The 25,050-nt window shown below is 43.2% G+C and overlaps 1 protein-coding gene across 2 annotated transcripts in view; it reads left to right on the forward strand.

Annotated features, from left to right (window-relative positions):
- GPD2 (glycerol-3-phosphate dehydrogenase 2) overlaps window positions 1-25,050 on the forward strand; it is a 63,461-nt gene that overhangs the window by 2,372 nt on the left and 36,039 nt on the right. For both annotated transcript variants that reach the window (XM_075511497.1, XM_075511496.1), the window contains 3 exons: window positions 11,704-11,811; window positions 20,748-20,919; window positions 24,374-24,498. In XM_075511497.1, the coding sequence (XP_075367612.1) occupies window positions 11,710-11,811; window positions 20,748-20,919; window positions 24,374-24,498 (399 nt within the window). In that variant the 5' untranslated portion in view covers window positions 11,704-11,709. The remainder of the gene's footprint in view (window positions 1-11,703; window positions 11,812-20,747; window positions 20,920-24,373; window positions 24,499-25,050) is intronic.

Here is a 25,050-nt window from a genome sequence, read left to right on the forward strand (position 1 = left end):
TCCATTTCTACCTGGTAGTCTGTCACTAATGGACATTTGGGAAGCTGGATGGATGTGGTAGGTTCAAAGGCCGTTAATGCAAACCAGTTTTCCAAATGAAAGCTCATACAGGTTCCTTTCTGCTACCTACTTTGTCTTCACACAAGTCTCTGCAAGCTTTAGCGAATATTTAAAAGAAATGTGCTTTTTTCACAGTCAGTTTGCAATTGTTACTTTCTACTTTCCCATGTAAATATCTTAATGGTTTTAAAACAAAGGTTTGCATTTGCAAGTAGCTCTGCTAAGCAATGGCTTACTTTTATCATTGTGCTTGTTTACATGTTGGCAAACAGGACTTAAAGAATTCTTTTACCTTTTCTAAAATATATGGGCCTATGCTGCACTTGGTCTAAACCAGAGGTCTGATAGCCTAGCTGTATAAATTAGTTAATCTCCCGTATATTGCTTGGCCCTTCCGGTTGTAGTTTGAGCTTGCATTTTTCCAGGGTTTAGCTTTATCATTGTGGGTGTGCCCCTGCAGCTGACGTGAGCTCATGGACGGAGCAGGACCGCAGAGTTCTGCCTCCAGAAGGGCGCAGATGGCTGGGCACTTGCCTGTCCCCTTTCCATGTTGGGTGCTCTCGGGAGGGTGGGAGACCACTGAAGAGCTGAGTGCTGGGTAAAAAGGGAAATGAACAAGAAATAAAAATTGGAGGCTGGAAAAAAAAATTCTGAAGCAGATTGGACAGAAGTGGGAAGATCACCCTTTAAAGAAGGAAGGCTTCGTGTGCTTCAGCTGCTTCATGGGTACTTGTGGGTCCAGACTGGAGCTGCCTGGGAGTAAACAATGCAGAGTACAGAGGCCACAGGGGCTGCGTTCTCAGCAACAGCCGTTTTGCTTTAGGGGTCCACTGCAGCTGTGCCACAGCTCTTGCTAATGTAGATGATGCTTCTAAAAGCATTATTTTAGGAAACAATTTTTATTACATAATGAACAAACAATTTGTAATAAACTTTTCTACAGTATCACAGTATTGCTTTTGCATTATTTTAGGAAACAATTTTTATTACATAATGAACAAACAATTTGTAATAAACTTTTCTACAGTATCACGGTATTGCTTTTAGAAACATTTCGTATCCCTAAATAACTTTCTTTGAGCGAGGTTCCCAAGCGAACGTGCGGCTCTGTCTCAAGAGGGGCTTCCAAATGCCAGATGAACTCGCCCGGAGTTACGTCCTGGTAATGCTGACGGAGCCCAGATTGCCATTTCTCTGGTGGCTGGATACAAAGTCTTGGACTGTGCCTTTTTTGCTTAGCAAAGTGTTTCTCAAACCAAGTGTTGATTCGGATTTCAAAATGATATTGAATGCATGCCCCTCCTCTGGGATTAGATTTGCATGTACTATCAGGTCTCAATCTTTATTCCAGTATATAAAACTAGGCTACTTCCTTGACACACCTAAGTAATCACCTAACTGGTAGTTATTTTTTGAGCAGGTCCCTGTTTGTGTATGCAGGTCTATGTCCAGTCTTGTAATAAACAAAACACGTTCTTTTCTAATCCTTTCTCCTTTAGTGTTTGACTAGGGGCAGGGGGAAGAAAACTGTGGATACAGTTCAGTATTCGGATCAAGCTGAATTGGTAGACTGTCTAATCAAAGATCTGCATTAAATATGAGGGGAATGAAGAATATCAGAAAAAAGGGTGAACAGCTATAAATTAACTGTCTCTAGCAGGAACATTTCTTTCCAATTACACTAATTGGTTTACAGTATTTGCAAGTTTGTATTGTGTGTGTGTGGTGGGTTTTATGGCTGATATTAACCCCCACTAATACAGAAATCAAGAATGACTATTTAAGCTGAAAACAATGTTGGCACAAAAGCAAAAAAGTATGGAAATCATCCTGCATACACGTAGTCAGTAATCAGGCCAGAGACTAGGTTCCCACTCCCTGGATGGCAGATTTTGAAGTAATCTTTCAATAGGACAGGAGGGAGTTTCAATACTTTTATCACAAACCTTGATAAATATATTATGGTGTTTGTATGGTGGGAAAGCTCAAAATACTCATGACCTCAGTGTTTCTTTGTATTCCTGTTAGTTCTTAGGTACAGTGCTTGGGAGTGCAGCCATCGTTGTCTGTGAGTATTGCTCATTCTCAGAAATGTGCTGCTTTCTCTGGCAGAATTACTACTATCTGAAATCCCAAGGAAGATTTACAAATCGGACTTTTCCCCTCATTATCTGTAAGACTTTTTTTTTTTTTGTAGGAGGGTAAGGAAACAGAAGAAAAAAGTGGTTAGGTTAAAAATACAAATGATGGAAACAGAAGCCAAAAACGTTTGTTCCTTGTAGGATACAACTTAAAGCAGTTGGAAGATCATCTAATGCTGGGTGGGAAGATCTTGGTCACTTGAGTACAGAAAGCAAATTAAGTAGTTTGAAGCAGTGGGGACCAAGAGAAGGAATGAGGATAGTACGCCTATTTTTTGCTTTGTTTTTCCTTTATTTTTGTGCATGACAAGCACTGCAACTACTTTTGGGCATGATAGCCAAGCTAGTTGCCTGTACTGGAGCGTGGGAAGGATTTTCCCCATATGGTGAACTGCTGCTTTGCTTCCACTTATTAGTCAGGGTGGCCTGCGGGGTTTTTGGGTGTTAAGTTCTATGTACAGGAACTTAAAAATTTGTGGTGTGGTCTGTGGCTTAAAGGGCCTTGTAACCCTGTGAGCTGTCTAGATATTGTGGGTTATGTTTCTGTGCTTGCTTGGTGAGGTAGTTCTTGGATAATTACTTTAATTAAAGTGCTGTAACTTGTGTTTAAGAACCCGAAGTAACCATCGGAGGCTTTGGGAGAGGATCGGGAGGGTGGACTCTGCCATGGTGTTTCAGCCGTGTTTTGTACCCACTGGAACTCTTTCTTGGTGTGTGGCTTCATTATAGATACGGCTTACAGTAATGGCAGGTAGAAGTCACAAGGGCATGAGTCAGTGGCCCAGACTTCTGCTGGCGAGGTAGATAACAAGCTTTGGTTGCCATTCAAAGTGTGCTGCTTTCTTTTCTTGTTTGCTGTCATTGCTGGTTAGGTAACAAGTAGTGCAGGGCAGCCCAGGAGATTAGACCCAGAGCAACTGAGGAGAGAGGTGCTTGGTGGCTGCTAGGAGTGCTGCAGGGGAAGCATCTTCAGTTTTGGTTGGTTTAAGCTTTAATCACTTGCATCTAAGATGCTTGCTTTGGTTCGTATGGTCTGACATCCTATGTAACTTAGTATTAACCACTTCAGTCTTTTAGAAAAGCAAACAAGAAAAGCTGTAGCAGAGCTGGTAGATGATCTTGTTAAGGGGGGTGCTAATAGGATTATTTTCTGATTACATCCCCTTTTTCTTGTTATTTGGCCACTTCCTGCATTGACACACCCATAAACTGCCAATGACATGCTCTCAGAACAGTACAGCTTTAAACGCTTGAGTTACCCGCAGTAAGGATCCTAATTGTGCCTGTCTTACTGCAGTTCTGTGCGCCGTCCCGGTGGCCACCTTTTGAGTAGTCCTGCAAGAAGGATCAAAAGCCAAATTAGAGGGAGCTGAGGGTAGCGACTTCAGCTGTTTGGAGAAGCAGAGGCGGCTCAGCCTAGAGGGACATCAGTCTGGGGCTCTCGTCATCCAAAACTTACCTGAGGAGCTTTTGGAAGGAAGGAGAAAGATTGAATTAGACAATGCTACTGTGCCAATGGCAAGTTATGCAAACTGTAGTGGTGATGATTATAAGTTTTCTATTTTTAAGTCTTCCATTGAGTGACTCACTTTATTAGATGTGTTCGTTTAGAATGGAATGTGAAGCACCCAGATTCCATGGTAATGGCCTCATAAAGCACACAGATATACAACATAACAGATTGGATTTCTTCTCTTAATTTAACAGGTTTTGCGTCTCATACACCATGTCTGATGGCAGCATACAGGGCGTCACACACTCCCATTGCTAAGCTCTACAGTTTGTATCCATCTGTCTCTTCACTTTTGCGAAAGTAGTCATCTCTCTTTGATCTCTAACTCGCGATTCTGCATCTGAATTTTCCACCATTCCCCTTCCCTCCCTCTTCCCTCATTCCTTCCCCCAACTTCAGCCATGCGCTGCTTAGATCCAGCCCGATATTGTAATAACTAGAAAGTACCTGAGTACAGCAACGCCAGCGATTGCAGGACTTCCATTTCAGTCACCTGGCCTCCTTGGGTGGGAGCGGGAGCCCTGGTAGGTGCCTCTGTGCGCTCTGGGCTGTGCAGAGTTACACAACTCAAAATAAGATCCAGCCAACAGTCTTGCAGCTACCTGGGCTGGGCATTACGGGAAGTAAGGCAGGCAGGTAGGTCATTCCTAGGATTTATATCGGGCTAACGAGAACTGCGGGGTGGCAGATGTCCGTTGCGTTATTTGGAAGCATCTGCTGAAAGCGGGTGTTGAAATCCCCTCTTTAAAAAACAGGATGTAAGTTGCGTTTTGTATGCTTTCTGTTTTTTTAAATGTGGGGCTGAAAGTGAAGCAGAAGAATCCTGCCTTTAAGAAGTGCATTCATCGATGAAGCCCACGGTGCAGGAGGTCCAGGACCCTTTAGCTTCTGAGGTTCAGCCGGGGACCTCACTGAGCCAGGGTTGCCAGTCACCAGCCTGGACTCTGGAGTGGGAGCTTCCTATGGAAGTGACTGCTGCACGCTGCTTTACCTCAAAGTAAGCGCGACTCTGAGTTGCTGGTTAAGAAATGCATGGCAGGAGGGAGCGGTTCCTACTGGGATGACAGTTTGTATTAACTTCTTTAACTTTTGGAAACTGAAAGCATGAACTTGTCCTGATACATCTTTTGTGTAGTTTCCATTTCATGTAACTAGCGCTTCTTTTTTTTCCCCTCTTTGTGTTTTCTTAAGTTTAAAGCCTATTTCTTCTTATCAGAAGTCCTTTAATAGCTAGAAGTTCGAGCTAGTGTCCCTGTGAATCTTTACCAATACTCAGCTGGTTCGCTGAGAAGTGTTCCCTGTGGGTTGTAACTCTTTGGACAGATGACGCTGTACGCAGTACCCGCTCCTCACGGCATGCCGCTGGCTCCTCCTGTGCCAGGCAAGGGCTCCTTGCTCCTGCCTGAGCTTGTTCCAGAGCCTGTTGGGGACTTCAGCCCACCCTCGAATCGAGGGCATGGGTCCAAAGGGTGCCATTTATGACCTGCATTGAAACTAAGGATAAGGCTTAACATATGGATTTACAGTGTCAGGTGGCACTTACAGCATTAAAGCACTATATGCTGTTTGAGCCATTTTTAAAGGTGACTCAAAATATTTGTGTTATGGAAAGATGACTTATTTCTGACTGCATCACTTCTCGTGCTGTTTGCTATTATAATTTTCATTAAAATAAAATCCAGTTTCCATCACAAGCTATTGATCTCAGCTTGGAAGAGAGTCAAGTTTTATCACCTACTTGCAAAAGATGACGGGTTTCTAAGTGTAGGCTCTTCTCTGTGTACAACCTTTGTCGTAACTGTGTGGACCGCATTCTTTCCCCTTCCATCTTCTGCGCTCTGGTTTGTCCTGCTTGGTGTGGACAGAACTTGAGGAAAAACCCCACAAGTGTATCTTTAGAGAGCCTCTAATTTCTCTTTGGTTGTGTGTATGCTGTGTGTTGTGTGTTTAAGCCGTCCTCCTGCCTAGAGGAGACTGTGTTGCGTGCCATTTCCCACATGCAATGCAGCTCCTTTCAGAAAGAAGCCGGAGCATTTGGGCAGGGAGAAGTTGCAATACGCTCTGGTAGGGCCCCACTGACATGTCTGGGGCAGAGCCTCGGCGTGGCACACCGCAGCCTGGCACGTATAGATGGTGTCTCTGCCGGCTGTTTGTCTGGGGCTCTGCATGCCTGCACTACCTGCTAATGCCCCGAGCTCAATTCAGCCTAATCCAAATACATCTGCTCATACCTCGCAAACACGGGCTCGCGGGTTCCCAGGATGAAATTGAGATGTTTTAGGTGTAAAAGCATCGTCTGTAGGTTTGAATGCCTGTCTAGCTTTGTGTTGGAGTGGCTTATGTTAAGCCGTATTTTCCTTCCTGTCCCTGAATAAGCTTCTCTTACCCATGGTGAACAAGATTTATGTGGCAATTTGAGCAGCTGGTCTCCTGGGAGTGTTCCTTTCTCCAGGGAATTGCATATAATCTGGCTATCACCTCTGAGTAGAGCTAATGACAGACGTACCCGGCTGTCGGGCAAGCAGGGGGTAGCCCCTTAGCTGACGGTTGAGGCTAGAAATCCCTCTTGTATAGAGGGCGCTGAGCCTGCCAGTTTCTTTGTTGTATGTTATCTTGCATAATGAAAGTGGCAAAATTGTTCTCTGTGGCATATCTAACTTCACTTCAGTGCGGTTAGTACAGCTGTATCCACGGTGACACTGGTATAAGGTCCCACTGCAGGAGTCATCCTGAACCCCATTCCCTGTGTTGCCTGTACCTTCGTGCCCGCTGTGGCAGTGCACGGAGCTCGCCACTGATGCTGCTGTGAACAGGTTGTGTTAGGAGAAAGGCTTGTCACAGCTCTCTGTATGTTATATGTGCAGTGAAAAAAAACATGCTCATCTGTGGGAGGAAGCTACGGGGCAGTCGGATCAAGTTGTAAGAGTATGTAGGCAACCACATTTGTATTCTAAGGATATTAAACCGGGACAACAGAGGTGAGTGCCACTCGGCTGTCCAGCCTGATCCTCCTTCGAGGTTATTGCCTTTGTTGCTTTTGAAGCAGCTTCTGTACCGCTGCGGTTTCCAGCCTGGTATATAGGTACTCTGAGGTCTCTTTTTTCCCCTTATTATCAGTGCACATTTGTGTATGGCCTCATGTGAGGAAGCCAGCTCTGGGAGGCGGGTGAAGCGGACAGGCAGGCAGCGGCTGTTTCGGCTCCCGACTGCCCGTGGCCGAGTGTCAGCACCTCCAGGTGCCGGAGGAGCTCTGCAGGCGTCTGCTTGTGTTGCGTTGCTTGCACTGGATTCTGTAGGGTAAAAAGTTTCACTGGTAGAAATTTGAAGGTGGAAAAGGTTAGTGTGCCAAAAGACTGTGGTAAACAGACACTGTTCTAAAGATTTTGTATCTCATCCAAAATTTTCAAGAAACCAATTTTGAGTTGAACTTTTATTTGATTTTGATAATCGCTTAACTTCTGAAGACTGACTGTCCTTTATTTATACATATGAAGGAATATTTATTGCATGCAATTGGCAGTGGAGTTTGTTGGGTCCCTAAAAGAGATTTTGTATAGGAAACTGTTAAATAAAATCTGTTCGCTTGCCTCTGTGGTATTGTGTTAGAGCTGGTGACAGATGCTTCAGAGCTTTCTGGATCAAAGTAAGCATTGTGGGGGCATGGGGGCTTTTGTTGTTTTTGCTGGTTGTTTGTTTAAATGAATTCTCTTATCTGGAAAAACTACTGTTTATTCTAGTTAATGAATGAGAACCTATGGCATCCGTGGCAAAATGTTGCCTGTCAGCACGTGTGAGTACACGAGCAGGGCGGAGGGGTTACGGAAGGTATGTTAGCGTGGCAGGTTGCTGATACCCGGTGGGAAGCATGGAGGAAATGGCACAGGGAGCTCCCTTAGCCGAAGCAGCTGGAAGCAGGGGCCTTGGGTCTGTGCCTGCGATTTGCAGAGGCCTGTTGGGAGATGGAAACGGAGGAGATGTAGCTCTCCGAACATGAAGAGCGGGTGTAATATTAGTCATTATCTTATTTCCCAGCACTGGCCCAGTACAGCTTTTATTCAGTACGTGAGCATGTTCTGTTCAAAGGGCTTTTTTTAACAAAAAGTTATCAGAAGAATAGACATTTCAAACTGTGAAAAATAGCATAACACTCTCTATGTAACTCAGAGTTGTGGTGAGCGTTGTGTTTATTCCTCCTGATTACTTTCGTAAGTTTGTGCAGCATTGTTGTACAAACAACTTAGAAATCTACTACACAACTTTGGGGGAATTTGTGCTTTTTTTCTTCATATATGCAATAATATTTCTAGTGTGATTCACGAGGAAACTTTAGATTTTGGTTGATGCAGTAAGGGTTTTTTAACCCATAACTAAAGAAGTAAAGGTCAACTGAATAAAAGACATAGCTACATTATTTCTTCAGTTTTAGAAACTTCGATTTTTTTTTTCTGAAGTATTGATAAAATGCTTGTTAAAAAGGTCCAGTAGAACATACAGTCTGAAGATCATGATTTCCTTGCTTAAAAATGCAGTTTCCCAGACAGCTTTGGAAGTAATTTATTTTTGTTTTTAGAAGTCAACTGGTGTAGGCAACAATCACTGAGACTTCTAGTCAGCGGTTTGTATACCTTGTGCTGCTCTTTCAGCCCTGCTCAATGAAAATGTAATGGTTTAACTCTGGTAGGCATGCACCTGGTCTTCAAAATGAAATCTCAGAAAAGGCTTAAGGAGGCCAGGGGACAAGAAGCAAGGATGAGCGTCGGCCGTGCTTTCAGTTGCCCTGGTTCTGCGGTCTGCTCCTCCGCAGGCTTGGTTTGACCTTGGTGGAGGGTGCCCTGTTGCGCAGTGGAAGGTGCTCAGCGCTTGGCTAGGAGCCTGCTGGACTGCGCTTGCCATCGAACACCAGCTGCTGAGCTGTGGCTCTCGGTTAGTTCATAGTTAATCAACTTTTGAGGAGTTTACTTGAACTGGGGTAAGTGCTTCAGCCATCCCCCTGTCTTACTGAACTTGGTAAAACATTGAAAGTTTACACTTCCATTTGTTTTCTTGAAAGCTGGTATCTCTGCAGACACGTCAGCCGGCTTGTTGGAAGACACTAAGTTGTTCTTTTTAAACTCCCTTGGATTCTAGAACATACTGTGTTCCTAGAACAGGCACTTGCAAGGGCTTCATACTCTGATTTGAAGTGACTCCTTTGCTGATGTGTAAGGTGCGTGAAACTACTTCAAGACTGCCACCAGTTTGCAGTCTGAAAGATGAGTTGTTATTCCAGCGACTTGAAGAAACCTCATGGTAGAAACGTGTGGTACACAGAGTGCTTGGATGATGTGAACACATTCACCATCACCATACGCTTCATGCAGCTATAGGCAGTATGTGAACTGATGTTGATTGAGTACTTTTATTTTGCAGGAGATCATGAGTGTGGTGATGGCAGTGAAAGTTTTCCAGCTGCATGCTTTAATTCTTGTGCAATACTGAATTTCATATTGTGTTATGACTTCATGAGTATACGCAGGCATTTTCAGGTATGTAGAAGTGATATTATAAAAGGTTGTCTTACCAGATGGTAGGTGGTAGGGTTTAGCTGATGGCTAGTTTTTATTTTTTAATTGGGGGGGGGATAAACCTACAGGATGGGGTCTGATCCTGAGGCACTCCGCTCCTGTGATAGGACGTTTCTCAGACTGCTCACATCCTGTCATGCAAGACTTGTGCCAGACCGACGGGAGAGGGACGCTGCAGGCGACATGCCTGCGTCCCGGCGTGCGTGGCTGTCCCAGCGCCGGCGGTGCCGTGCTGCTGTGGGAGTGCTCCAGTGGGTCCCCCCGCGGCAGGCCTTCCTCGCTGGGCGCTCGCTTTCTTCTTGCAGCGGTAGCCCGTGTGCGATGCAGCTGGGCAGCGGACCGCAAACCTGACGGGGAGCCTTGCACCCCTTGGGAGCTGGAGCCGGGGAGAGGCAGCCGCCCTGCGGTGCCAAGCGCGTGCTCTGCAGCGAGCGTAAGGGGAGGCCTCCACAGTAACTTTCCTTTGAGAAACTTCCCTTGCTATGGGTTTTTTTGTCTATTGCCTTTCCCTTTTACTCCTCCCTGTCACGGTATAAAGGAAAGATGAAGTTGGTCTTTTTTGAGACCCAAGTATGAAGTAAATGGGAAATGTGATGCTCTACATACATACCAATGTGGCATTATGGTGGGTATCTTCAAGATCATACATGCTGCTCTTCAGAAAAACTTGTGGGAAGCTGCAAGTCTTGGCCTTCTGCGCAATAATAACTTGCATATAATACATACGTACAACTTCTGTACATCAAATGTTTGCATGCAATGATTGTGTGTGGAGTCCGTCGGCCGTCCGTGTCTTCCCCCCCCCCCCCCCCCCCCCCGAGTGTGCTGCAAGAAAAGTGCACAGGGAGTGAAATTAAGATCTATACCATCTTAAAAATGAAATGTTCTTGTTTTGTGTGCATCTTAAACATGCTTGGTGTATTTTTTAAGAAAGGAAAAAACAATTATGTGAGCTAGAAGAACTAATAGGAGAACAAAGGTGAAAAGTGTACAGACGTATAGTAACATACAAGGTTTCGTGCTTAATTGTATTTATAAGACCAAAGAAATAACTCTTCAGCTGTAAGCAGTTTGCTGCAGATCTTGACAAGAAAGCTGTACGCTGCCAGAAGTAATGGTTTATAGCCCAGGCTGGTGTGTTTGGTGTAAGATGGGTGGCAGCCACGGAGGGAGGGCTGCCGGGCCTCTGGATCAGCAGGCGCCGCATGTGGCCTGGCGTGCGGCGAGGCACCGTGCCGTGCCGGAGCCGTGCCGGACCAGGGCAGTGGGGGTGGCCCGCGGGGCCTTGCCAGGGGACCAAGGCGGGGGCTAAGCCCCCTGGCCAGGCTTCGTTTGAGGCTACCGGGGCCTCCCCCCTGCCCAGCCCTGGGATGGGGAGCCGCCGCGGCTCCCTGCTCCTGGCCGGGGGCCACTCCTGCCGTGTTGTAAGTCCGCTGGTGTTGCGGTGTTGGCACGGGGCTGTACACATTGCCTGCTTCTCTTTAAGCCTTAACGGTGCTAAATGTCTTGTATGGAGACTGCTGGGTGAATCTGGGGCTTGGACAAAGATGTCTTCATAAGCGGAGGGCTTGGAGTACCGACGGGAGTCCTTCAAACTTGATGTATGTTGTTTCTGATGCGATGCGAGCTGCCGCGGTCCTGGGAAGATGGATTAGGTTGTGCCTGCTTAAGATTCAGGTCAGTTCCATGCAAATTTTTCATTCAGGATCCGAACACTGGGTCTTTTAAGAATTTGCCTGACCCACATAGGGCTAGTTTTAAACCCGCTGGAGCTAGATGATAAAGTTCTGCACTTGTTTCAAGCCACTTAATCTTGTCCACTGTCTCTGCTGCTGCTTCCCACTGAAGGACCTGCTTCCTGACTAGCAGTGCATCGCTTCTCCACCATTCCTGGGTAGGACGAGCTTTGCTGGTATACAGTGGATACTGGGATCACGATTCCTGGCTGGAAAGCAGGGTGGAGTGCTGTTAGGCAACTGTGGTTGTAGAAATAGTTTGATGGGACAGGAGAGTAGCTGAAGGTGATCTTGTCAAGCAGATCAGCTGTTCTGTTGTGGTAAGGGTTTGGTGGCCATCTGGCTGACAAGAGGGTGTTCTTGTTCTGTTTTTGCCATGGTAATGTGAGCACTTGTCACACGTGTACTTAGACTTTAAATGGGGGGTATGTGTACGTCTACTTGTATATCTAAATACTCTTTTGTCGTTCGGCTTTCACAGCAAATACCAGAGCACTCTGGCTTTCCTCTGTCTAGACTGTGTTTAGAAATTATTAATACTGCAATGAAAATTGCTAATTAATATATTGCTACCCTAAGTTTCAACTTGTCACAACATTGTCTTTAGTTTCTGTAAATGGTCTATTCTGTGTAGCCTAGATTCTAACACGGTAAAACTGCCTATTAATTTTTATCTCCTTTTCTTACAGTAAAAAATGGCATTTCAGAAGGCAGTGAAAGGAACTGCTCTCATTGGAGGAGGTGCCATAGCAACAGTTTTTGGCCTCTCTCAATTTTCTCAGTATAGAAACAAACACGTAAGTATTAATTATGATTTCTGATAAAATATGAAACTTAAAATCTGTTTGAGCGTATGCTAGGCTTATACGAATAGTTTTGTTTGGAAAGGAGTGCCAAGAGCCTCTCAGCTTGATTTGGTAGGTGCTAATCTGAAGGATGGCATTAAACGATGTTTTGCTATTGTAGGTCTTTAACCAGTGGGGAAGTGAGATTCTTGTAAATCATTTTTCATGTTTAAAAAATGACCTTTGTGTACTACTAGGGATTTTACTTAGTTGCAGGAGGAGTGGAAAGTACTGACTGAAGTGTGGGCACTAAGTAGAGTTTGGACAGTGCTTTCAAACTTAGAAGGTTGAAGTGAAACCGCTAGCACTACCTTTGAAGCTGAGATTTTCAGAACAGTCATGGTGACAGCTCTCATTCAGTTCAAAAAACTGAAAACTGTTTTAGGATAGGATCTGTGCCAAAGAAGGCAATGGCGAGGCCTCTGTTGTTTCTGGTGGGCATTGGCCTCTGTCTTGGTAGGCACAACCTAGACACTGGTAAGCTCGAGACACAGTTCAGTGCTGACTTCCAGGTGAGTAAGGCACACGGACAGAATAAATTCCCCGGGCAGTGAAGGGTGATGTTGGAGACTTACTGTTAAAGTAGTGGTAGCAGAAAGAGATGCAGTACATTCCGGTATCAGTTTGTAGATTGATTCTTGCTGTTGTAGCAAATAGATTTCATTGGCATAGCTGCGCCTCGCAGTAGAGTCGGAGTCACCATGCTCTTTGACTTGCTTCTCGATGCAGAAGCCAAGGAGAAATCAGTAAAAGGAACATGTGTTGTGGACTGCTTTTAGGCAGAGCTGGTGCGGATAAACAACTGCTCTTTGTCTTACAACAAACAAATGCCCATTTGTGCTGTGCTTTAGCGTTGTAAAATAACCATGCCTGGGCTTAGTAGATGTGTATAAGGGAACATGTCTTCTGATCTTGTGTTAAATGTGGGCTGTGAGGCTGGCACCTCACGTTTGGCCAAAAACATTTGCAATCGGTGTTCCATAAACAGGTTGAAGTAGGTCTAGTCAGAGCTCTGGCCTGACTTACTTCAGTCTGGGTTTGGGAAAAGCTTAAGCCCAAGGAGCTCCCTCCTCCCTCCTTTGAGATGGTGTCAGTCTGAGCAGCTAGGTGCGCAGGTGCTCATTGCGCATTTCACCTTAGAAATGTAGTCAGTCAGCTCTTTATCCAGGCAAGCTGTTACTCTCTGAACTGCTTCAGTTACCACACGTGTACTATAAGCTGCCATTCAAATTGGGCAAACTGAAAATAGGAACGGAAGACGTGGCTCTTGGTGGTCTAGTTGAAGGTAAAACAGTGGGTGATGGGAGACAGTCTTCACTTAGCTCCATGAAGGTGTGTATTATGTCTGAATAAATGATAATCTGAATCTTCTGGCTGTTTCTATGGGGAGGAGGAGTAGCAGCTGAGGTATTGGTAAAGCAAATGAGATGAGTCATTTCTGGGGAACCTAGCTGGAAAGTGGATAAGCCAGGATCCTTATGGCTTCAGAAAAAATGTTGCAGAAAATAAAACCTAGCATTTAAAGTGAGCTTCCCATTGGGCTGCCTGTCTTGCACCTAGCTGATAATACTGTTTCTAACTCTCTCTGGAGTCTTTATCACAGGATTTTACAATCTGGCTTCGTTACTGTCAGAAATGGCAGCTTCAAATTTTAGGACTGTTAAATAAGAGAAGGAGTTGGAAGTGAAAAGCGATCTGGATAGCTCACTTGTAGTATATGTGGTATTCCAGAATTCAGGGAATTCCCTTTTTTCTAGGAATGGATGGCCGTTGGATGGCCATTGTGAATTTCCAGAGACAGATTAAAACCCAAAGTTTTACAGAAGGTGATAGTGGTGTCAAATGAAATAACCACTTGTCCCCCAATTTCTAAACCTATTGTGTAGGATCAGCCTACAAAGGATCTGAAAATTTCCAGCATATGTGTAAGCAAATGGATCTGTCAAGTGAACAGCATGTTGTTTTCATGTTGTACTAACTTGCACATTTCCCACGTGATGTCCCTTAAAGCTGCTGCCTTAAACACCTAATATAGGGCAGCAGGTGGAACATAACTGGAGGGATTGACACAAAGGAGGACAGTCCATTTGTTGTGTTGACATATCTAAGCTGTGGGCACGTCCCCCAGCCCAAGTGTCCTCTTTTTAATAATGCCTGCCAATCAAATATATGCTAGGGCAAAGATCTTGTCTTCCTTTGCCAGGGAAGGATATTGCCCCAAGATGTGCACTAACTGGCTATACATTGTAGGAAATCTGTTGTTAGTCCAAGAACAGAATCCATCACATAATAAGGCAGAAATAAAATGCTCAGATTTTTCACCCATGTTTGTATTGCCTCACTCAGTGACCGGATGTCTGTGCTGTGGCTAGCATCCTGGAATTAGGGGCACCCAGTTACAGAATAAAGATGTCAGCCGGCTAGTAATCCTGAACACTCAGCCTAGTTGATCTGTCTGTCTTTGTTTTCCACGTTCACTCAGCTGGTGTTCGATGGTTCTGTGAAACTTGGCTGTCCCAGGTAATTCCAAGGGAGAAGCTGAAGGGTGGTGAACTCCTGGCCCTTGAGCATGGGTGGGAGGTCATTTGGACTCAATGATCTTAAAGGTCCTTTCCAACCGAAATGATTCTATGATTTGTTAGTCGAGCATACTAGTGAGTGGTTTGCCTGCTAAAAGGGATGAGTATTGGCAATTTCCGACATTGAAACTTAAATTGTCCTTGCTAGGTTTGAGGATCAAAGCCTGACTGTGAGGAGAATGGCACAGTAACACAGTTAACCTTGTCTGTATGTAAACTGCTGCAAAGTGTTTACAGCTTGGAAATAAACCACTCCATTGATTCAGATCTGTCCTGGTTTTCAAGATTTTTATCCCAACTTATTTTTCTATAGACACACATGTGTGCTGACATTTTGGAGCACATTTCTGCAACAGCAATTGAGGCAATATAATCTGAAAATGTGTATCTGTGTGTGGCATATGCAGGCATACATGCAGTTTAGTAAATTGCCCTTATTGTGTGTTGAGTTTTTTGACAACACACAGTTCCTGCTGGGCAAAGGGAGGATGGGAACGTGTGGTGACATGACAGAACTGTTGTTGAATTTAACTCGTAAGCTGATAGATGAATATTGCACGTTTGTGTCTTGTTGAGTAACCTGATCACTGGGATATTTACTGAATTAATAAGCTGGGTTAGCTTAATGCTATGTGTAAGGGAATCAGTAGGAATGACACTAATTCAAGCAAAACCTCTTTCAGTAAAGACACAGGAGTGGTTCTTTCATATTGAATAACCATTACCCTTAAGGAAGCTGGTCAAGCTTTCTGTGCAGCCTTAATGACTGAGGCTGTTGAGGGCAAATGCGCAAGTCTGACAGGGAGGCTTTTGGTTAGATTAAAAAGAAAAATCCTTTTCCAGAGAAAAGGAGTCAGTTGGAGAACTCTTCACAGAAGGTGGTGCAGAGGTCTGAAGAAACTAGTCCCTCCTGAACTGTTTTCAGATAAAGCAAAAGTGTGCGTAGACTCTTACATTTTTTTTCAGTGCTACCACTGTAAATGAATTTCATCTTGAACAATACAGAAGCTCTCAAATCCATGTACACTACATTGACTACCAGTCATGAGCTCCTGAAAAGAAGAGTCGCATCTGAGATGAAGTTGGACCCCTCTGGGGCATAAAATACACAGGCTATGTACATAATTGATTGATTTGGCCTCAAATATTCAGATAGCTGAATGGCAAAGGTGATACAGCCAGCCTTTGCTAGCTGTTTCACCAGCACTTCTAACACTGATAGTGATAGAGAAATGGAAACACCAGTTTCTCTTGCTTCTTGTAGATACCGACTGGATTGCTGCATTCTTGCTTTCTGTGCCTTTATTTTAATGCATCAAGCCAAGTGGGCTAGAACTAGAGATGACGTGGGTATTCTTTGATGTGCCAAGTTTGAATTGGAGATCACTGATGATGATCCCCCCCCCCCCCCCCCCCCCCCCCCCCATCGTTAAGGGGAAAAGCACTGCTTTGTTCTGGAGTTGGAAGAGATTGCTGTCTTTTCCTAACGAAGCCCACCAGGCAATCCTTCTCTCTTTTCGGTGTACAAGTACATTGTTGGTCAGTAGGAACTGGTCATCAAGGTGAATCCAGTAGAGTGTGATAATACGATAATGCATTGGGGCCTGCTTTTGGGCTTTCTAATTACTTTTTTTTTTTTTTTTTAAATGAATAAGGATGATGAATTTGACTCTGCAAACCTACCTGGAGATTTACATTAGCAAATTAACAAGAATGCTTGCTTATGGATTACTAGATCACTTTATAACTTCATGATTGAATTAAAACTGCCAAACTAAATTTCTTCTTGCTAAGAGTGTAATCAAAACCATTCAAGGAACTCTTGCCTGAGAAGTTGTAGATATAAACAGCAATTGCTTATTTCAGTAAACATACTTGTTCACTGCCAAACTAATCACGTTATTGCAGATGGAATCCCTGTACGCAGCTTTTCTTCACTCTCGCATTTAATTGACAGCAAGATGAATCATATCTATATCAATTCCTAGTGCGCTAATCACTTTGCTTGTATTTCAGTGCTAATCTCTATGCTCTTGCTATACCAGTGGCTATCTGTGTTTTACTATGAGCCATTTGTTGTAAATAATGTGTTTTAAAAACAAAACAAAAAATATAGTCAAAACCAAATGATGCTAGGACTTCTTGAACTCTGAATTTTGTTTTTCTTGTGTTCTCTTATTTTCCCAAAGTTAAGTTGTACACTTTGAACATAGTCACTTGTTTTGCTGAAGAAGGCATGTCTGCAAACCTAATGTGAAACTAATTTTGAGATGGGGATTTTCACTTTTTTAAAGCTTAAGAAAGTTGAGCATATGTAGGGAACTTGATCAACCGAAACACATGCAAGACTAAGCCACGGGTGGTGTTGGTCTTCACAATTTCCTTCTTGTCACTGTTGTCTCCAAGTCACGGGGTGATGTTTAGGGACGCTGGGAGATTGGCACCAGCTGTCTGTCCGTACGCTCGGTACTGGACCAGCACTAAAAGGCAAGCTTAATGCAACTGCTTTCCAAGGAAAATCCAGAGGCGGTGTAGGAAGCCAGACAGTGACACTTGCTACGCAACCCGGAAAGTTGCAGCGTTGTCGCAGTTTTCAGGTATTCAAGGGGAAAAACCTTTCATGCGCTGCTTTCTCGTCCCCTTTCGGGAGGGGAAGCTGTGCAGAGCTGCTGGCGGAGGCGGTCAGAGGGGTCACAGCAAACCTCTGCGGAAGCACAGGGACAGGAGGGTCGTTTCACTGCCATGGAGGAAGGAGTGAAGACAGGAATGGCTGGATCGGATCCTCTCAGTGCCTCCCTCCTTGTGTCCTTCACTCCCTGGAAAAACATGTTCTGGAACTCTATCAGTGTACCATACTTCAGGGATATAAAAGTTCCCACCATACTTTGGGGGATATAAAAGTTTTTAGCACTGCTAGAGCCGAGTAGGCTGGGGAGAGAGCAGGGCAAGAGGCAAAATAGATGGGAATGTACAGAATTAACTGCTCAGAAGAATAATGTGGAAGCTGAATTTCTTTGAAGTGCCAAAACTTTGTACCTCATCTGGTGATCTTTGCCAGCTGCCACACGTTAGCGTGTCAACATGTGAGAGCGAGGGGAGGCTGTAGCGGGAGGCTCGCCAAGACTGACCCGTGTGCTGCGCTTTGACTCGGCCTCGCCGCTGTCTGTGTGTCTCTCGTAACTCCTTGAACTCCTGGGGCTGGCAGCATGTACGCCTCTATTTGAGGGTTGCGGTGGTTTAAACAAGCTTCTAATTAGGAGACCTTTCATTACTGTGCATTTGTAGTTGGTGACCAAGCCTGGGCCGCAGTTGGTTGAGTGCCTAACGCGGCTGCTCGCCTGCCTGGAGGCGAGCCCGTACCCAAGCACCTCGCTGGGCCGGGGCTGGCTGGGCTGGAGGTGACCCCAGCAGAAACCACAAGCACTGTGCTTGGGAACAATCAGCGTAATACTATAGCTTGAGTCATAATTTGCCGAATTTTGGTTGTTTTAAATCTTAATTTTCACTTTATTTCTGGAAGATAGAAATCCTTAATATAAAGGGAAGCATTTGCTCTAGTCCAACTTACCTTGTTGATTGAATTGTAAGATGCATGCAATGAAAGTGGTTGCTTTTATCCTAAGTAATTTCCATGAACTACTTGCGTTATAGTCAATATAATCCACGATTACAGGATGAATTTAATCATTAATTACCTTTTGAATATGCACTTCCTTTAGATGTGGCTACTAGTTATTAGATTTTATTTTCAGTTGTATGGTAGTGATAGGAACGTTGAGAAATGATGCATTTCAATCATAATACTGTTGAACAATGAGCAAATAATTTTGAACAAAAATATTTAGGGTGTATGCACCATATAATCTGAGTTCAGGCTTCTTGTGCATGGCAGGATTGGCTGTTAATTTACAGTGGACGTGTTGCAAGAATCGCTTTTACCTTTAGCTCGCAAGGTCTGCTTACAGAGCTCTAGGACAACCAGTGAATTGCTTGCTCAAGAGGATCTACACCGTCTGGCTAGCTGCTGACAGAGACCCGGGCAGCTGCACGCGTGAACAGATGGTGGCAAGCGACCGAGTTACCTTTGTCAGTCAAGCCGTTTTAATACGGCAGGCGTCTATTCCCTCCTCATTGCAAATGCCAGGGAAAGTGGCTGGAGTTCCTAAAACCTGGAGGAGGCTTATATTAGCGGAGAGCTTTTCATAACTGCAGTGATCTAGGAGTCTGTCTGGGAAACTCAACATGTGGGCTGAGTAACGATAAAAGACCGAGGCAGGGTAAATGGTGCCTGTGACGGTGTGTTTGCAGCGTGAGGCTGGGCTTAGGAGCTGGTTCGGTGGCAACTGTAATTCATGGTTAACAGTGCAATAAGCAAGAAAGCTATAGAAAGAACGGAACAACTTGTTCAGTTTATTCAAGGAATGTTTGGAAATAAAAACTTAAATGAGAGCGCTTCCTTGCACATTGTAAGCAGTGGATGGAAAGAGATTAGACAAATTGTTCTAGATGGTAGTAAGAAAGTAGTATTTTGTGTTTTGTCACTTGAATTTGTATTAGTTTACTCTTTCCTGTCTAGGAGATCTGAACACAAGCTATTTTACATCAGTTAAGTCTGCCATTTGGAATAAAGACTGGCTTATGCCCAGACCTTAGACTATAGGATTTAAACAGATTTTTCTTACGTCAAAAATGACTATAATTTTCAGGAAACTTTGAAAATGTTAATTCTTAATTTCCTGTTTGTTTATTTTGATCCATTCTGAATCAGCCAATTAGTTCTTCTGACCTGGTCTCCTTGTCTGTGTAGTGTAGGCCTTTATTTGTTTTCACGTATGTATTTCAAATCAGTAATGGTTAAAACAGTTCCTTTGGAAGTGCTAGGTACCAATAAAAGCACTTCTCTCAATCAAACAAAATTCAGAGCACCAAAATCTGGTTATTTCTGGAAGAGCTGGCTCAAGTGATGTTCTCAGCGTTGGGGGGGGGTCTGCTGCCGAGCTGGGATGTTCTGGCTCGGTGGCCGGTACCTTGACTACCCTTCTTATATTGTAAATGCAGGTGCTTTGTCTGCCAGGTACACTTAGTACAAGTGATTACTCTGTTGTGGAAAAGATGGGTCCTTTGGGTCCTAAAAAATAGTGGTGAGAGAAATTCACTGGCTAGTTTTGTGCAGAATGGGGGACAACGGTGAATGAAGAAAACTTGTGAGGAAAAGAGCTGGAACAAAAAGCAAGGCTAGAGCTGAAAGCAAAGAGAAAGCAAGCATGACTTTTGTGGTCTTGCACCCTATTTAACTGTCGGAGTAACTATGATATCTGCCCGCAGCCCATTGTATATAAAATTAGTGTGATGGATATGAACCCACAGTGATGGGACTCATAACATTATTATTATGAAGTATGTGACCAGTAGTAGGGTTTGGGGATTCCTGTGACTGTAAAGGTTTTCAGAATTCAGTTTAAATTAATGTTAACTGAAGAGAGCCTTCAGAAACTGGTTGAAACATTAAAATTTAAACCGTGGTCCATATTAGTTGACTGAGCAAGCATGTCAGCCTTTCTCACCACCGTCACTCAGTGGAGAGCAGCACTGGCTCGTGGGATATCAGACAGAGTACTAGAGAGATTCTCAAGGCCATTCCAGTAAAATCTGAACTTGTCTGGAAGCTGCCACATCATTAAGTTTTTGTCACTTTAAAGAAAAGTTGTATTTTAGCATGTGATAGGATATAAATTGCTTTGCTTATAAGACTTTAAAAAAGGATATGGAAATAGTGTTTCTTTGGTGTTTTAGTATACTATATTTGACAGTAAACCACATTGTCTCATGAACCTGATCAAATTTGAGCTTGAATTAATGCCACTGTACAAGTAATCAATTTTAAAATATAAAACGTATCTTCGTCTTTAAGTCCTTTGCTTTGATGGACTTTTTTGGTAGAGAGTTGATAGCCTAACCATGTGTCTGTTTATTAAAGTACTTCCCGAGCATCCTGTGACATTTGACATGGCAGAAGACTATTCCTAGAAATAATTAATATAGCTAGTAGCACTTGAGAACAGCATTATATCGAAGTAGACAGGATGAAATAAATGTGCTAGCCCTTTGCGGTTTTAGTACTGTTTGTTGCTCCATAATGTTTTAATACAATATCGTTATTAAATACAGGTAATGTGACTGGGAATATTTGACTTTACCTTTATGGTTATAGAAAATGCTGTGATTTGGTCGTGTGTGTGTATGTGTACACATATGTGTGTTTATACACCGTAAATACAGATCTTCGTGTGTTGCTTTTAATCTTTGCAGGGTACCTTTGTGCGTGTTCAAGCTGCAGAAGCTGTGACTGTTCCAATAAGGAAGCATTTCCCCACAAGAGAAGAACAAATTTTGGCACTGCAAACCACAGGTGAATTTGATGTCCTTGTTATAGGCGGAGGAGCAACAGGATGTGGCTGTGCTTTAGATGCAGTCACTAGAGGTAAGGCTTGAAAATTTAATTGCATTCTTATTCTTGGATTACATGGTTTATAATAAATTTATCAGATTGGCTTTTCAAAAGTACTTGAAGATAGAGAAGGTGTACCCTGAATGCCTGGTTATAAAACTTCCTTCTGTTCTCAGAAGCTAAAATGAACTTGAAGAAAAAATGTCACTGCATTTTGTTGTTTCAGCAGAGTCTTTATTGTCTAGGTGCTTGTATGCGGTTGTCTAACAAACCTCTTTGCTGGATGCTCTTGGGTGGACTTCTCATTTGTTGCTCCTTACTTAGTGGGTTTGTCTGTAGTTACAGTTCACTTGTCTGTGCAGGAGAATATCTGCAGCAAAGAGAAGACAAGACTTGCACAGCGCTTTTAGCATCTATTTGGAAAGGACCAAGCATGAATTCTAGATGAGGCACAGTGGCTCTCCAGCTCATATTTCTTATAACATGAGATATCCACAACTTCTGGTAGTGCATTGTAGCTGCTTAGTGTATTGCAGGGAAGTCTGTCTGGATTTTCAATGAAAGGTACTAGCACCATTCAGTCTGAAGGTACTTATGCTAGATGGGTGCTCCGATTTTCCCTCTTTTGGGGGATTAGCTGTGTAACTGGTTTAAGAAGCTACTAGAAGCAGCAGAATTGATGTTAACTTTATGCGTAGCCTTAACTTATGGAAAGCTCGAGGTAAAACGATAATGCTTTTTACCTGACTTCTGCAGGAGGATGAGAATGTGTATGGTGACAGTCCGCTGTTGCCCAACAGATTGCAGATGTTGCCCAATAGCTCATGCAGTTGGTCAGACACGTGACAAACTCTGTTCAGGGGGCGAAAAAGCAGGACACTAATGCCCACTCTGTGTCATCCACCTCACGTGGTAACTTTGAAATTGGCCAGCAGGTTCAATCAAATTTGACAGTTCTCAAAGAGAGGAAGTAATTTTTACAAGTTTAATGAAAATAGAGCTTCAGCTACAGAGATGAGAAGGCATGGGTACTCTTTCTGTGGGAGAGGCTGTAGCATCAACTCCTGTTCTATTAAAATGCTATATTCCCCCAGAATATCATATTTTTATCCAAGAAACTATGTAAAAGATTTGTGAGAAAAGCTTGTCTTGGAATATGTTCTCTCAGTTGGTTTTGGTACGATCCACCAATGAGAGAGAGAACCAACCTTCCTTAGTTCCTGTGTTTGTAGACCTTGTTTCTGGTTTTGCAACTAAAATGAAAAAAAAAAAAAATAGTGTAAAACTTAGTAGATAGCCATAAAGTTCTTTAGGTTCCTTAACCTTTAGGCATAACTCAGAAATAAGAGACAAAACCTGACTCCAGGAGTGTTTTGTTGTTTGCTTTGGAAAATACTTGTCCAGAAGGTGTGATAATTTTGAAATAGGTAAAGCAGTAAGGTCTGCACCATTGGCAGATACATACAAACTGAAATCTGGTTACTATTTTTTTCATGTATTATTAAAGTTAACTGGGGATCTTTTCACTTCTGCCTCTGCTATATTGTGGTAGAAAATGCAGTTGTAAAGCACACAGAAATTATTATAGGTAATCTATGTTTATCCTTTGACTAGATATTCTGATTATATCAGTAGATTTCTGAAGCATGAAATATTCCTAGGCATTTGGTTAATGAATTGTGTATTGTTGCTGTTCATTCATGGAACTTGCTCTTTTATTATGTTTGCTTCGCTTAACAACAAATTTTGCTTTTCATGTGTTTGATATATCTTTGCCAAATTATTTCTGATTGTATCCATTAATCTTCAGTCACATTTGACAAAAATAAATTACTCTGATCTTTGGAAGTTACCAGTAATAATTAGATTTTTTTAAGGACATAAAAGTTTTGGGAGACCAATAGATGTTGAAATGTATGTTCACCAACCAATAACATAAAGCCCCCCTCAAAGAGGGGGAAGGAAAGACCCAGGGGATGACTGCTGATGCAGATGATGCTCTCCTCCTTGACTGTGTGTTTGTCATGTTGTTGCTGTTGGTTTTGGTAGCAGCGTCACCGAGTTTAATTCACTTTTTGCCTTGCCTGCCTAACTTTAAAATTCTGACAGTGATGGAGGGGGTCTGTTATGCTAACTTCTGTAACACAGATTGTCCTTCCACCTAAGTTTTCTAAGTGAATAATTGCCATGTACTTGTCCTGTGGTACTTATCTTGGTTGGGTTTACTTTTATGGTGGGTGTTGGAAGGCAGTGGTGGTTGTCTTGCAGGTATGTGCCAAAGGATGTGGCCAGGCTGTTGCCTATATCTGATCATTAAAAGGCATCTGTTAATCATCTGTTTCCTGCAACTTTTTCTTTCACTTACCTTCCATCACATAACCTGACATCAGTCTCCTTCGTGAAGAAGATGCCAGCACTTCCCTTGCACAAGGGATGTAGTGTAGGCAGCATTGGAATATATGGTTTCATAGCGACTTCCATGTGAAGTGGTGTGCCTTCGCCCATGGAAAGCTTTTTCCTGGCTTTCAGGGTAACTGGGAACACAACTTGTGCAACAAACATGCCAACCTCATTCCAAGTGTTTGTTAGAATAAGCATTACAAAATTCCTCATAGAGCACTTTGTGTTCTGGATTTGTGGGACCCTCTGTGAGCCAGGTGGTTATCCCTTCCTTGTGCTAGTCAAACCGTCAATGCCTGCCGGCATCGGGGAACATGCGTGCATGATTTCGAGTAAACGTTTTTCTGAAATACTTAGTAATATCTTGTAGTGAACGTTCTGTGTGTGTGCCCTTTGCATATGTAATGTGTAAAAAGAGGATGTCTGTGTGAGCACTGTAGTATCTGCATAGTAAGCTGTAGATGAACTTACTTTTTCCCGTTGCTTAACTTCCTAGGTAAGCTGCTATATTTTGTATTAAGCCTCAATTACCAAACAATTTCATGTATATGGCAGAATTCTATATACGTGTACGTTATTCTCTGGTGAGCTCTCCCTGAGCAGTGAGCATGCCCGTGGCTGGCTCTCCTCTGGTTTCGGGCACCTCTTAAGCAGCCTGTAAGTAAGCAGCCAAAGATGCCGGTTGTCTGCCTCTCCGGTATGCTGTTTAAATTGTTAGTGTGATAGGTTTAGAGCTCTCTGCTGCAAAGAGTTAAAAGTATTCATGAAAATATTCTGTTCCTGCCATGAATACGAACTATAATTTGCTTGAGGGAGCATGGCCCCTATAATGTACTGTAATGCCTTTCTATTGTGAAATATCCAGGTTTTAATGTGCTTCTGTTTAAGTTCTGTTTTGACTTTTCCCTTAGGAAGGAGGCTAAAATTTTTCATTACAATATAGACAGTGCACTACACTTTGAATACAAATTTATCCATGTACAGAGTAATTTTTCTTGTGATTGTCTCTACCCTAGAGAAGTGTCTTTAATGAATTACATACAAATTGTGTAATTTAAGAAGTTAATTTGGTTTTCTGGTAACGCAGGACTAAAAACAGCCCTTCTAGAAAGAGATGATTTCTCATCAGGGACCAGCAGCAGGAGTACTAAATTGATCCATGGTGGAGTGAGATATCTTCAGAAGGCCATCATGAAGTTGGATTTTGAGCAGGTAATTGTTTATGCTGGTTGTTAAGCAAAAATTGCTAGTAGACACTTCCCCATCCCAATTATATCCAAGTCTTCTTTTTATTTTTTCAATACCTGACTGCTGTGTTCCACAGCTACTGTACACAGAAAGTGTCTTCTCCAGGTGAGCTTTCCAGACTAGGGAAATCGGTGCTGCTGCCTTTTGCTAAGTTCTTTTATGGGCAATCCAATTGACATACCTTGCAGACTGTGTATCTTTTGGGGGAGGAAGGCAGAGACAGGGCTGACTTCAGAACAAAAAGAGCTTCCTATCTGTCACGATCAGAATTTGGGTGAGTGAGTGGTTGTCCTGTTTATTTTGGAATGGGGAAGGAAAGTATGTAAATGAGTGATTATATATATAATGCTTTTATGTATTCTGGTGTTGGCGGAAGCATGATGTTCTTGTTTTGGGAAATTGATTTGTCTTCTCATTGAAACCTCTCTAACTTAAAGTATGTTTTAACGGTGATAATACTGCTACAGAAATGGTGACTTCTCAGGGAGAAAATATATAAAACATGCAGTTATTTAG

This window comes from Mycteria americana, chromosome 9, assembly GCF_035582795.1.
Source record: "Mycteria americana isolate JAX WOST 10 ecotype Jacksonville Zoo and Gardens chromosome 9, USCA_MyAme_1.0, whole genome shotgun sequence".
Taxonomy (NCBI): domain Eukaryota; kingdom Metazoa; phylum Chordata; class Aves; order Ciconiiformes; family Ciconiidae; genus Mycteria; species Mycteria americana.